This window comes from Musa acuminata, chromosome BXJ2-8 (assembly GCF_036884655.1).
Source record: "Musa acuminata AAA Group cultivar baxijiao chromosome BXJ2-8, Cavendish_Baxijiao_AAA, whole genome shotgun sequence".
NCBI lineage: Eukaryota > Viridiplantae > Streptophyta > Magnoliopsida > Zingiberales > Musaceae > Musa > Musa acuminata.
The window spans coordinates 52,284,748-52,296,212 of record NC_088345.1 but is presented as its reverse complement, the minus strand read 5'-3'; the positions used below and the strand labels follow the sequence as shown (position 1 = coordinate 52,296,212).

At 43.1% G+C, this 11,465-nt stretch overlaps 2 protein-coding genes across 2 annotated transcripts; both read left to right on the top strand.

Moving 5' to 3' along the window:
• The first annotated feature begins 4,049 nt into the window (after nt 1-4,049).
• Nucleotides 4,050-6,584, top strand: LOC135620450 (ent-copalyl diphosphate synthase AN1, chloroplastic). Its single transcript, XM_065123373.1, has 9 exons — nt 4,050-4,337; nt 4,463-4,646; nt 4,735-4,949; nt 5,032-5,152; nt 5,219-5,331; nt 5,405-5,631; nt 5,716-5,831; nt 6,074-6,172; nt 6,332-6,584. Exons 1-9 carry the CDS (start codon nt 4,061-4,063, stop codon nt 6,582-6,584), a joined length of 1,605 nt encoding a protein of 534 aa, XP_064979445.1. The 5' UTR covers nt 4,050-4,060.
• Nucleotides 6,585-6,689: 105 nt separating this feature from the next.
• Nucleotides 6,690-7,597, top strand: LOC135620449 (ent-copalyl diphosphate synthase 2, chloroplastic-like). The gene is made up of 3 exons (XM_065123372.1): nt 6,690-6,845; nt 6,944-7,156; nt 7,276-7,597. The coding sequence occupies exons 1-3, from the start codon at nt 6,690-6,692 to the stop codon at nt 7,498-7,500; spliced, it is 594 nt and encodes a 197-aa protein (XP_064979444.1). The 3' UTR covers nt 7,501-7,597.
• The last annotated feature ends 3,868 nt before the right edge of the window (nt 7,598-11,465 follow it).

The following is an 11,465-nucleotide window of genomic DNA, read 5'->3' as shown; positions in this document are numbered from 1 at the left end:
CATATATATGAGATCCACTAAGAGCTAATGAGAGATTATTGGGTATGGACACACTAATCTAACAGGCTTAGGTAGTTGGATGGAAATCCAGTACACAATAAGACATGATCTATTAGGGTTAAGTTGACATTGGACCTCTATAAATAGGAGGGAACCAAAGGGCTATAGGTTAGAACCCTTTTGGTTGCCATATCTTATTATCTTCTCCTTCTCAGCTAGTAGCCCATATTTGCGGCATATAGACAACAAAAAGGGTTGACCCTTTATTGATCGCATGATGCGCGAAGCAAGGAGATTTAAACAGCAATTTGAGGAGCATCTTTGTAGCCTCTATTATGTGGATCATCGCTAGAGAGGAGGACAGTTGAGCTCTTTCATCCTCTCCCATAGATTTGTAGGTTTTTAGGGATTTACGATCTCCCTAGGTAACACATCTTTCTTGTATACACAGTTTTGGTTTCATGGGTTTTTGCACACCAATCTTCACACGACGATAAGAGATTATTTTTCTGTGGAAATCTGAGATTTTTATTTTTATTCTTCCGTTATGCATGTGATAAGAGATTATTTTTATCCTCGGATTCACTATTGATATTTGCTCGATGATCTTCCGCACACATTGGACTTCTAGTAGACATTATCTTTGCTCGATGAAAACTAGCTATGGCTCAGATCCGATCCATCTATATAATAATAAGATTTCTCTCTCCTTTTTGCTTATTGTTATTGATCTTGAACATGATCGGATCATTGCATGCTCCACTCACACATTGTAGTCTCTAATCCATCCTTGGAACATATTTAAGCCTGCCTATCGCCATTCTCCTCCTTTAATTCTTCTCCCTCTATTGGGCTCCTCTCTTGTAACTTTATCCATTAGATCAGTGTATATTCTCAACATGTCCTTCTCATCTATATCTGATACTCTAATTATTGTTTTGACAAGAAACAATAGTTTTTCTTAATATATATAACTTATATCCATCAATGTTGTAACTCTAATCTCATTCAAATTATCCGACGGTGGCAAGTATGTATCTTGACGAGCACAATTCTTCAATTTCTCTTTGGATATAATCTATTAGGCTACATGGATGACTCTCTTAGTTGTCCACTAGAAAAAGATCTAAATACCAAGAGAACTCAATCTAATAACAAATCTTGATAATAAGTTATGGATATAATAGGATCGTTTTATTCTAAAAGCAATTCAAGTCTCAGTTGCTGGCTTCATAGCACTATTAATATCTTTATATAGTACTACAGTAGAAGCATGGTCAAAGTTATAAACCACCATTGTCAATCACCCTCGCACTTGCATGCTAAGTCTTCTATCTTTTCTAAAGAAAACAAGATAAGAGGAAAGTACTATTACTGATTATATGCAAAGTATAATGGTTATCATAGATAACTTGGCTTTAATCGATCATCCTATGAGTGATGAAGAAATCATTATTTATACTTTCAATGGCCTAGGAGATGAATAAAAGAAACTAGTGACAACAATTCAAGCACGAGGCTCACCGATATCATTTAAAAAATTATATAACTAGTTGATTAATCATGAAACATATCTAAAAAGAGAAAGAGGATGACAAGACTAACTATCACATCTCAAGTTAGTCAAAAATCCAAAAGAAAGAGCAACTAAAGCAATAATAACTTCAACAAATGATCGAATAAGATACCTTCTGAACGCATAGATAATAAGGAGAGCTATCATCCTCCATTACACTATCAACTCTTTAATCATGACAGCTCCAATCTAAATAACTTACACTATAATTATCAATAGCTCTAGCATCCCAATAATAACAATTAACAAAAAATCGTCTACCACCTCTGTGATAAAATTAAATACATAGTAAAAATCTATCGGTCTCAACCTAAGCCTACTATTATACCCAATTGGCCTTAAGTAAATATCAAAATATTAGGAAACCTGAGGTAGCATCACACGCACAGTGAAAGGACAGAAAAAAAAAAAAAAAAATCACTCCAGTGTAGCAATACTTCGCCCCGTTTATAACTTCATCTCTTTCTCCACAAATTCACACTATAATACCCGATGAAACAACACCCTCTACACCACAACTGATGTCTTTATCATCTTCTCGACCAAGTGGTATCAAAATGCATCAACCTAATCATATACGTGTCAATGACTCTCCACTATTTCTTATACCTAGAACATAACTTAGCAATACCATCGCACCTGAACGTCACATGCCAACACTCTCCAAAAATTACTTTTTCAATCCACATAAAATTCTTGACCTTTATGCTATCATAAACTTTTCACCTGAATATATTGAATCTATAACCATAATCTCTAGACATATGTAAAAAATATGATGCATTACTCTATAATTACATATGGACCCTTGTACTATTACATATGCGTGTAAGTGAATTTTTTGAATTAAACAAAACCTAAATAGATCCATTATTAGATGCAAAAACATATCTAGTTGTTGAAGGATTTAGTAAACCGTTAGAATAACAAGATTAGGTGTTAACTTTACATAAATATTTTGTCCGGTTGTTAAATCAATAGGTTTAGTCAACTGCTAAACTCCATCTGCTACGCATCAAATCTGTCAATATTTGTGTTCCAATCAAAAGTATGCATCAAGGAACCAACATACTGTTAGATTTCAACCATCAATTGACAATAAATGTAATTCGTGTTTTTCTTATTTCGAAGGAGATGGATCTCAGAAGCTCAGTCAACTGCTCAACTTCATCCATACAATGCTACCCATCCAATCAGCCAATATTTGTGGCCCAATCAAAAGGTATGCATCAAGGAATCAACCTACTGTGAGATTTCAACCTGCAATTGACAATAAATATAATGTATTTTTTTCTTATTTTGAAGGAGATGGCTCCCAGAAATTTAGTCAACTGCACAACTTCATCCATACAATGCTTCGGAGGATCCTCGTCTTCCTTATAGGAATCTCCTGCGGTGGTGTAGTTTGTCTTCATTCCTCCTCCCTCTCTGTCATTATTCCCACCCTCCGTGCTTTGCCTTACTCGCTTCCTTGGCCGCTTGTTGGTTTTCTGCCTCTCTCGTGAGGAAAAGCCAAGGCTGCCGCCCCCTTACCGCTGACACCTGGCCGTCTCCTCTTCGGCGGCAGCGACGACGATGACGACGGCCGTCGGCACGCTGGCGCTGCGACCAAGCTCGCCGACTGTCCCAGGCACGCACTTCTTACGCTCTATCCTCCACTTCCTTTTCCATGCTCGTGTCATTTAAAGCTGCGTGTTCCTCCATCATGCCGGGTTGCACTCGAGTTCTTCGATGCATGTGAGGGATGGGGGGAATCACCAGAAGTACCTCATGGTCCATATACAACAAGAATTCACGCCACCTTTCCCAGTGGCCTTTCTTCATATCTTGCAAAGCGAAAAGGGAGGATTCCGCTAAAGATTTTGCTGCTGTTTGGGTCCATGTGTAACAGTAGGTCCGTGCAATCTGGGCATCTCTGAGAAGGAGGTGCGCTTTGCGCGGTGGAGAAGCCATGCATTATCAAAACCCACCACTCCAGGTACGTACCAGAATCCCCTGCCGATTTCCGTGGAACGGATGCTTTCTTCCTCGCTGCTTTGATCCGAACATAAACACTAGAAGAGCTTCCTCGATGAAGTGGGTGGCCATTGCCAACGATGGATCTCCTTAACTACGTGGAATTTGGAGCGAAGACTGGCCTTTCATGGCCGGACATAAAACTGAAGCTAACCGCTCTGCGCAGAAGCATACAGCATGGCATTCAGATTACGAGTGATTTAATGTCCACTTTGCTATCATATCTACTTGCAGAATTCGGCGTAGGCTTGATTCAGAACGGATTGCCTGTTCTTCATCTGCCAGAGAATGAGCCGCAGGACGCCGACGAGGAGGACGACGATGATGGATTGCTTGAGGTAATTCTGTTGTATGAAGAAGCTGTCGACGATAGTGAAGTGCCCACTGTAAAGTTTGGGAGCCGAAAAAAGATGGTAATGATTGATGGATCTTGTTCTCTAGCTCTGTGGGTCGAGAGGGATATGGCGGATGGTGGGTGAAGTCAGAGCGATGTTGCGGCGGATGGGTGATGGGGAAATAAGCATCTCCGCATACGACACGGCATGGGTGGCACTGCTCAAGAACAAAGACGGAAGTGGTGGCCCTCGGTTCCCGTCCAGCCTCCAGTGGATCGTCGACAACCAGCTGCCGGATGGCTCGTGGGGAGACGCTGTCATCTTCTCTGCCCATGATCGGATGATCAACACCCTGGCCTGCGTCATCGCTCTCAAGTCATGGACCATCTATCCGGATATTTGGAGGAGAGGTCAATCGCAATAGCAGTAGCAGCACTGCCATCAGACACATCCACACCAAACACACACACACACACACACATACACAAGAATGCACATAAGATTGTAGCTGAACTGGCTCCTTTTAACTTGACAGGACTTGCATTTATCCGTGAGAACATGTGGAGATTGAGTGAGGAGGAAGCAGAGCTGATGCCCATCGGCTTCGAAGTCGCTTTCCCCTCCCTCCTTGACATAGCCAAAGCGCTTGAGCTGGAGATTCCCTATGGTGACCCTTCTTTGCAGGAAATCGACGCCAAGAGAAGTCTGAAACTGAAGCGGTACGGCAGCAAAACCCCAGTGTTGCATTCACCTGGCTTGCTGCACCTTTCCAGGCATTGTCAATGAGCTACTGGATGTGATATATAGGATTCCAAGAGATGTGATGCATGAAGTGCCCAACAAGCTGCTATATAGCCTGGAAGGAATGCCGGTCCTAGACTGGGACAGGTTGCTTCGTCTCCGGTGCTCTGATGGCTCCTTTCTCTTCTCACCTTCCTCCACGGCTTATGCTGTGATGCAGACTGGTGATGACAACTGCCTCGATTATCTCCAGAGAGTCGTCCATAGATTTGGTGGAGGGGGTAAGACCATTTTGACGACATTCTCTCCTCGTTCCACATGTTACTCTGCCTTCACCATAATTGATCGGATTCTACTCTCCAGTGCCCAACGTTTACCCCGTGGATCTCTTCGAGCACCTGTGGGTCGTCGATTGGTTGGAGCGTCTCGGGATCTCTCGATACTTGGAGCAGGAGATCAAAGACTGCTTGGACTACGTATACAGGTCGGTAATGATTTAGAGTCCACCTTCTTCTTCTTGCGCATCTGATTATGATCGCCCGAACCACAGATATTGGACCGAGGACGGCATCTGCTGGGCGAAGAACACGAGAGTACACGATGTGGACGACACATCGATGCGGTTCCGACTGCTCCGGCTGCATGGATACGACGTCTCCGCCGGTGAGTAACAACGCATCCCCGATTCAAGTTTGGAGGCATGGTCTCAGACAGCTGTGCTACTTGGCCGTCGCAGGCGTGTTCCGGCATTTCGAGAAGGACGGCGAGTTCTTCTGCTGCGCCGGGCAATCGACCCAGGCGGTGACCGGAATGTACAACCTGAACCGGGCGTCGCAGGTGGCCTTCCCCGGGGAGGAGATACTGGACCGGGCCAGAAGCTTCTCCTACCTGTACCTGCGAGAGAAGCAAGCCGCCGACCAGGTGGTGGACAAGTGGATCATCACCAAGAACTTGCCGGGCGAGGTAAGCAGACGACACACTCCCTCAGCTGCTTGCCTGGTACTCTCGATCGAGGCTGCATGACACGATGAGATCGACCTCCAACAGGTGGCGTACGCCCTGGACTTCCCCTGGTACGCCAGCCTGCCTCGCGTGGAGACGAGGCTGTACTTGGAGCAGTATGGAGGCAGCGGCGACGTCTGGATAGGGAAGACGCTCTACAGGTAACGCCACTCTCCCCATAAGTCGTCGTCGTCGTCGGCACGGACCCTAGGACGTCCTACGGGACCCATGACTCACGGACCAATGGGGGGACCTTCGCCAGCCTCATCCTAATCTTAAGCTCTTTCCTTTTCCTACCTCGTATACCACGTGGGACCCAGTTTTACGGATGCATACTCGTATCGGAGAGCTGTGGGATGAGCTAAACTAGAGCTAACAGGAGTTGTTGGGGTCGTCGTCGCAGGATGCCATTGGTGAACAACGACGTGTACTTGGAGTTGGCCAAGTTGGACTATAATCGCTGTCAGTCTCTCCATCAGCTCGAATGGTTCGACCTCGAAAAGTAAGTGTAAGAGACCGTCCTCAATTTTCCCCCTGAATTGGTAGATTTAACTCTCCAAATTGTCCTTTTTCGATCACTTTCTAGTCTCCGTTTTCAAGGCGAAAGAGTATGTGAACCCTTTTCTTCAGTAAAAAATAATGATCGTTCGATTATGATTAGATGGTATGAGGAGGCCGGTCTACGATGGCACAGGGTGAAGCGGAGGAGCCTACTGAGGGACTTCTTTCTGGCGGCCGCTTGCGTGTTCGAACCGGACCGCGCGGTCGAGAGGTTGGGTTGGGCTCGGACCGCCACGATGGCCACGGCCGTCTCGTCGTTCTTTAGCTGCGCCACGTGCACGGACGAGATGAGGCGATCGTTCATCCTCGACTTCCTTGATGATCGAAGCGACGGCCATGACATCAGCAGGTGAGTGCAACACTGTCTTGCTTTCTTAAGATCCTGATGGAATCTTCTTCCGGACCATTTTCTATGCGTACTCCCTCAGCTTAAGTGATTAGTTCTTAAGATCATGGAGATGGCGAGTGATGTTTCTGAATTTGAACGCAGGATGGGAGGGAAGACGGCGGGAGAAGTGTTGGTGGGTCTGCTCCGGCAGCTGATCGAGCAGCTGGCGGCTGATACACGGCCGGCCTTGCAACAACAGCTAGTCCGCCACCATTTACAACAAGCTGTAATATCTCGATCCTTCTCCGCTCTTTGATTCCAATAATAATAATAATAATAATAATCATTTTTGAATATTTTTAATTTTGATCATACTTTTCTCAGTGGAAGGAGTGGTTGATGGCATGGCATAGCGACGCGTCTGACGGATTCGGAAGGGAAGAGACGGGGTTACTGCTAGTCAGGACGATGGAAAGCTGTGCAGGGAGGTTCAGTTCGACGGAGTTAACGGTGACTCGTCCTAATTACAGTCGGCTTTGTCATCTACTGTCTTCCCTTTGTCATAATCTAAGGCGACGACAGATGGTTGCCGCTAAGGTATATTTTATTGTTTTTCTTCTCGATTATAATATATATATTTTGTGGATATTTTAGAACACCGATATCGACATTCCAGCTATCAATGAATTCCTAAGAGTGGTTTGTCATCTTCTCAGAGCATCACAGAGGAGTGCGCTGTCACAAGCAGCTGCAAGGACAAGGCAGTAGAAGCAGAGATGCAAGAGCTGGCTCGGTGTGTGCTGCAGACTTCAGATGACCTCAACAACCACACCAAGCAAACATTCCTTCTGGTGGCAAAGAGCTTCTATTACGCTGCTCACTGCTCACCTGCTGCTCTCCGCAGCCACATCTCCGAGGTGCTCTTCATGCCTGTGGCTTAGTCAGCTTCATAAAATATGTGACTGAGCAGTGTGATGGAGCTTATCAGTTTAACATATTGCACTTTCTTCGTAATCTTTGGGACTTCTCATCATGAAAGATAGCAGTCCATTACGAGGGAACCTGTGGTTTACCATCTGCTGATTTCTTCAAAAGATGTGAATGAATAAGTGATGTAGTTTGTCAGGTTTACATGGCATCTATGTAGAAGGATGTAATGTCTTCTCAATCATTGGAAATTCTCATAATTTAGTAGCCAACCTCAGTGACTTTAATCCATTTTTCTTCAAGCCTGTGATTTTAACTTCTGCTGGTCTCTACAAAAGATTTGGATGAGTGATTCTCTCTCTCTCTCTCTCTGATTATAGAGAGAGAGAGAGAGAGTCTTTCTTTGCGGTAGTCTTATCCGAAAGTGTTGGGAAGAAATCTGCGGAATAATTCTTCATCAAAATACCAACTTGATATTCAAATGCTAATATCAATCAGCACAGCATAAATAATAGAGCAATAAATCAATCACACGGTGAGACCAAATCTTTTTAACGTGGAAAACCCAACGTGGGAAAAACCACGGGACCGTAGTCCACCTCAAACTTCCACTATTAATAATGATGATAACAGGTTTACAGTAGGTCTTCTCTAGAATAACTAGAGGATCAGAATAACATCAAGAACATAGATCTTGGCTCAAGAATACAATATCTTCATCACATAGGTGGATCTCCTCCAAAGGGAATTCTAGGTCTCACAGAGTGGATATCGCAGGAAAGTACCTTAGAGAGGGTAAACTGCAGATCAACACCGTTAGGATTGTAGAGTTTGCTGCGAGGATTCTCCACATAAAATTTGGGTCGAAACTGACAACGTTTGGCCACCGATCGTCAAGCAGAAAAACTCAGAAACCTTACTTTCTCTCTCTATTTCTCTCTCCTCTTTTCTCTCTGCACGTCGTCGCTGTTCACTGTGCACGTACACTGCACGCTGCACGCTGCTCTGCGTTTTTCTTTTCCCTGCATACCCTAATTTGCCTTACTTCACCTTAATTAGTGATTTGGGCTCAATAGGCCCAATTTGTCCAAGCCCACATATGGGCTGGACCCAACAATTCTCCCCCTCCAGCTCATATATGGTGGGCTGTACCAAGCCCGCTCTTCGCCTACATGCTTCAAGCTTCTCCTTAGGCAAAGACTTTGTCAACATATCTGAACCATTCTCATTGGTATGCACTTTTTCCAACTATAATTCTTTCATCTCAAGCACATCACGAATCCAGTGATATCTCACATCAATATGCTTGGATCTAGAATGGTATGTTGAATTCTTGGAGAGGTGAATGGCGCTCTGATTGTCACAGTAAACAGTATATACTTCCTGTTTCAAGCCCAATTCCTGTAGAAACTTTTTCATCCATAAAGTTTCCTTACAGGCTTCAGTAACTGCTATGTATTCTGCTTCTGTGGTTGATAGAGCAACACACTTCTATAACTTAGACTGCCAAGAGACTGCTCCTTCTGCAAATGTCATCAAGAATCCCGAAGTGGACTTCCTGGAATCAGTATCACCTGCCATGTCTGCATCTGTGTACCCTTCTAACACAGGTTCATCACTGCCAAAACATAAACATAACCTGGAAGTACCTCTTAGATATCTTAATATCCATTTCACTACTGCCCAATGTTCCTTTCTAGGATTAGAGAGAAATCGGCTAATAACTCCAACTGCATGAGCTATATCTGGCCTAGTACAAACCATAGCATACATCAAACTGCCTACTGCAGATGAGTAAGGCACTCTGGATATTTCTTCTTTTTCTTTCTCACTTGTAGGACATTGTTTCGAACTCAGCTTGAAATGACCTGCAAGTGGGGAACAAACTGCTTTGGCTTTACTCATGTTGAATCTTTCAAGAACCTTTTCAATGTAAGTCTCCTGAGATAGCCAAATCTTCCTTTTCTTCCTATCACGAAGAATCTTCATGCCAAGTATTTGTCTCACCGATCCTAAGTCTTTCATGGCAAAAGACTTACTTAGCTCTCTTTTAAGCTTTTCAATTTTTCCAACATCATGGCCAACAATCAACATATCATCAACATATAGCAGTAAAATAATAAAATCATCATCTGAAAATTTCTTCATAAACACACAATGATCAGATGTGGTTCTATCATACCCTTGGCTCATCATAAAGGAATCAAACTTCTTGTACCATTGTCTAGGTGCCTGTTTGAGTCCATATAAGCTTTTCCTAAGCTTACATACCAGATTTTCTTTTCCCTTGACTTTGAAACCTTCTGGTTGCTCCATGTAAATTTCTTCTTCTAAGTCACCATGAAGAAATGCTGTTTTTACATCAAGTTACTCAACTTCTAAATTCAAGCGGGCAGCCAAACCAAGAACAACTCGGATAGAGGACATTTTCACAACCGGAGAAAATATTTCTTCAAAGTCAATACCTTTCTTCTGACTGAATCCTTTCACAACTAGTCGTGCCTTGTATCTTTGTTGTGAGCTATTGTTTTCAATCTTCAATTTATAAACCCACTTATTCTTGAGAGCTTTCTTCTCTTTCGGCAGCTTTACCAAGTCATAGGTGTGGTTCTCAAGTAAGGATCTCATCTCTTCTTGCATGGCTTTAACCCACTCACTCTTATTCTCATGTAGAATAGCTTCTTGGTAAGTTTCTGGCTCTCCCCCGTCAGTAAGCATAACATACTCATGTGGAGGATATCTGGTAGAGGGTTGTCGCTCTCTAGTGGATCTTCTCAATGGAATCTCAACTGGTGGTGGAGGTGCCTGTTCAGTTGGTTCAGCATCATCAACTGTAGGTGTATCATCACTAGTATTCTCACCACAATGTTCTTATTCATCTCCCCCATGATCATCATGAACTACAGGTGAAGGAACTGGACCCAAACTCCAAGGAATATAAACAGAGGTTTCTGGCTTCTCAACATTATCACCATCATCAAACAATTGGTCTTCAAGAAACACAACATCTCTGCTTCTAATAATCTTCTTGTTCACTGGATCCCATAATCTGTACCCAAATTCTTCATGACCATATCCCAAAAAGATACATGCTTTTGCCTTATTATCAAGCTTGGACCTCTCATCTTTGGGAATATGAACAAATGCTTTACACCCAAAGACTCTCAAATGATTATAAGATATATCTTTTCCTCTCCATACTCTCTCTGGAACATCACCTTGCAGAGGAACTGATGGAGAAAGATTTATCAGGTCAACTGTAGTTCTCATAGCCTCCCCCCAAAATGACTTTGGTAACTTGGCGTGGGAAAGCATACACCTAATCCTTTCTTCAATGGTTCTGTTCATCCTTTCTGCCACACCGTTCTGCTGAGGAGTTTTAGGAACTGTTTTCTCAAGCCTGATACCATGGAACCTGCAATAATTCTCAAAAGGACCCCTGTACTCGCCACCATTATCTGATCGAACACACTTTAGCTTTCTGCCAGTTTCTCTTTCAACATTGACATGAAACTCCTTGAAAGCATCGAGTACCTAGTCTTTAGATTTCAAAGCAAAAGCCCTCACTTTTCTAGAATGATTATCAATAAAAGTAACAAAATAAAGAGCACCTCCAAGAGTTCTAGTTTGCATAGTACAAACATGAACTAAATCAATAACATCAGATCTTCTAGATGATGGATATGTCTGAAATGCAACTCTATGTGTTTTTCCAACTAAGCAATGATCACGAGATTTAAGAGATGTACCTTGCAACTCTGGTAAGAACTGCTTTCTAGCAAGAGTTTGAAGTCCCTTCTCGCTGATATGTCCAAGCCTCTTATGCCAAAGATCTATACTTTCACCTTTTCGAATTGCATTAATCTCTCCTTTGTGTAGCTTAGCTTCCATGACATAAAAAGAGTTAATCTTCTTTCCTTTTGCCACAATTAGAGAACCTTTAGTGAGTTTCCATTTACTTTCACCAAAATAATGTGCA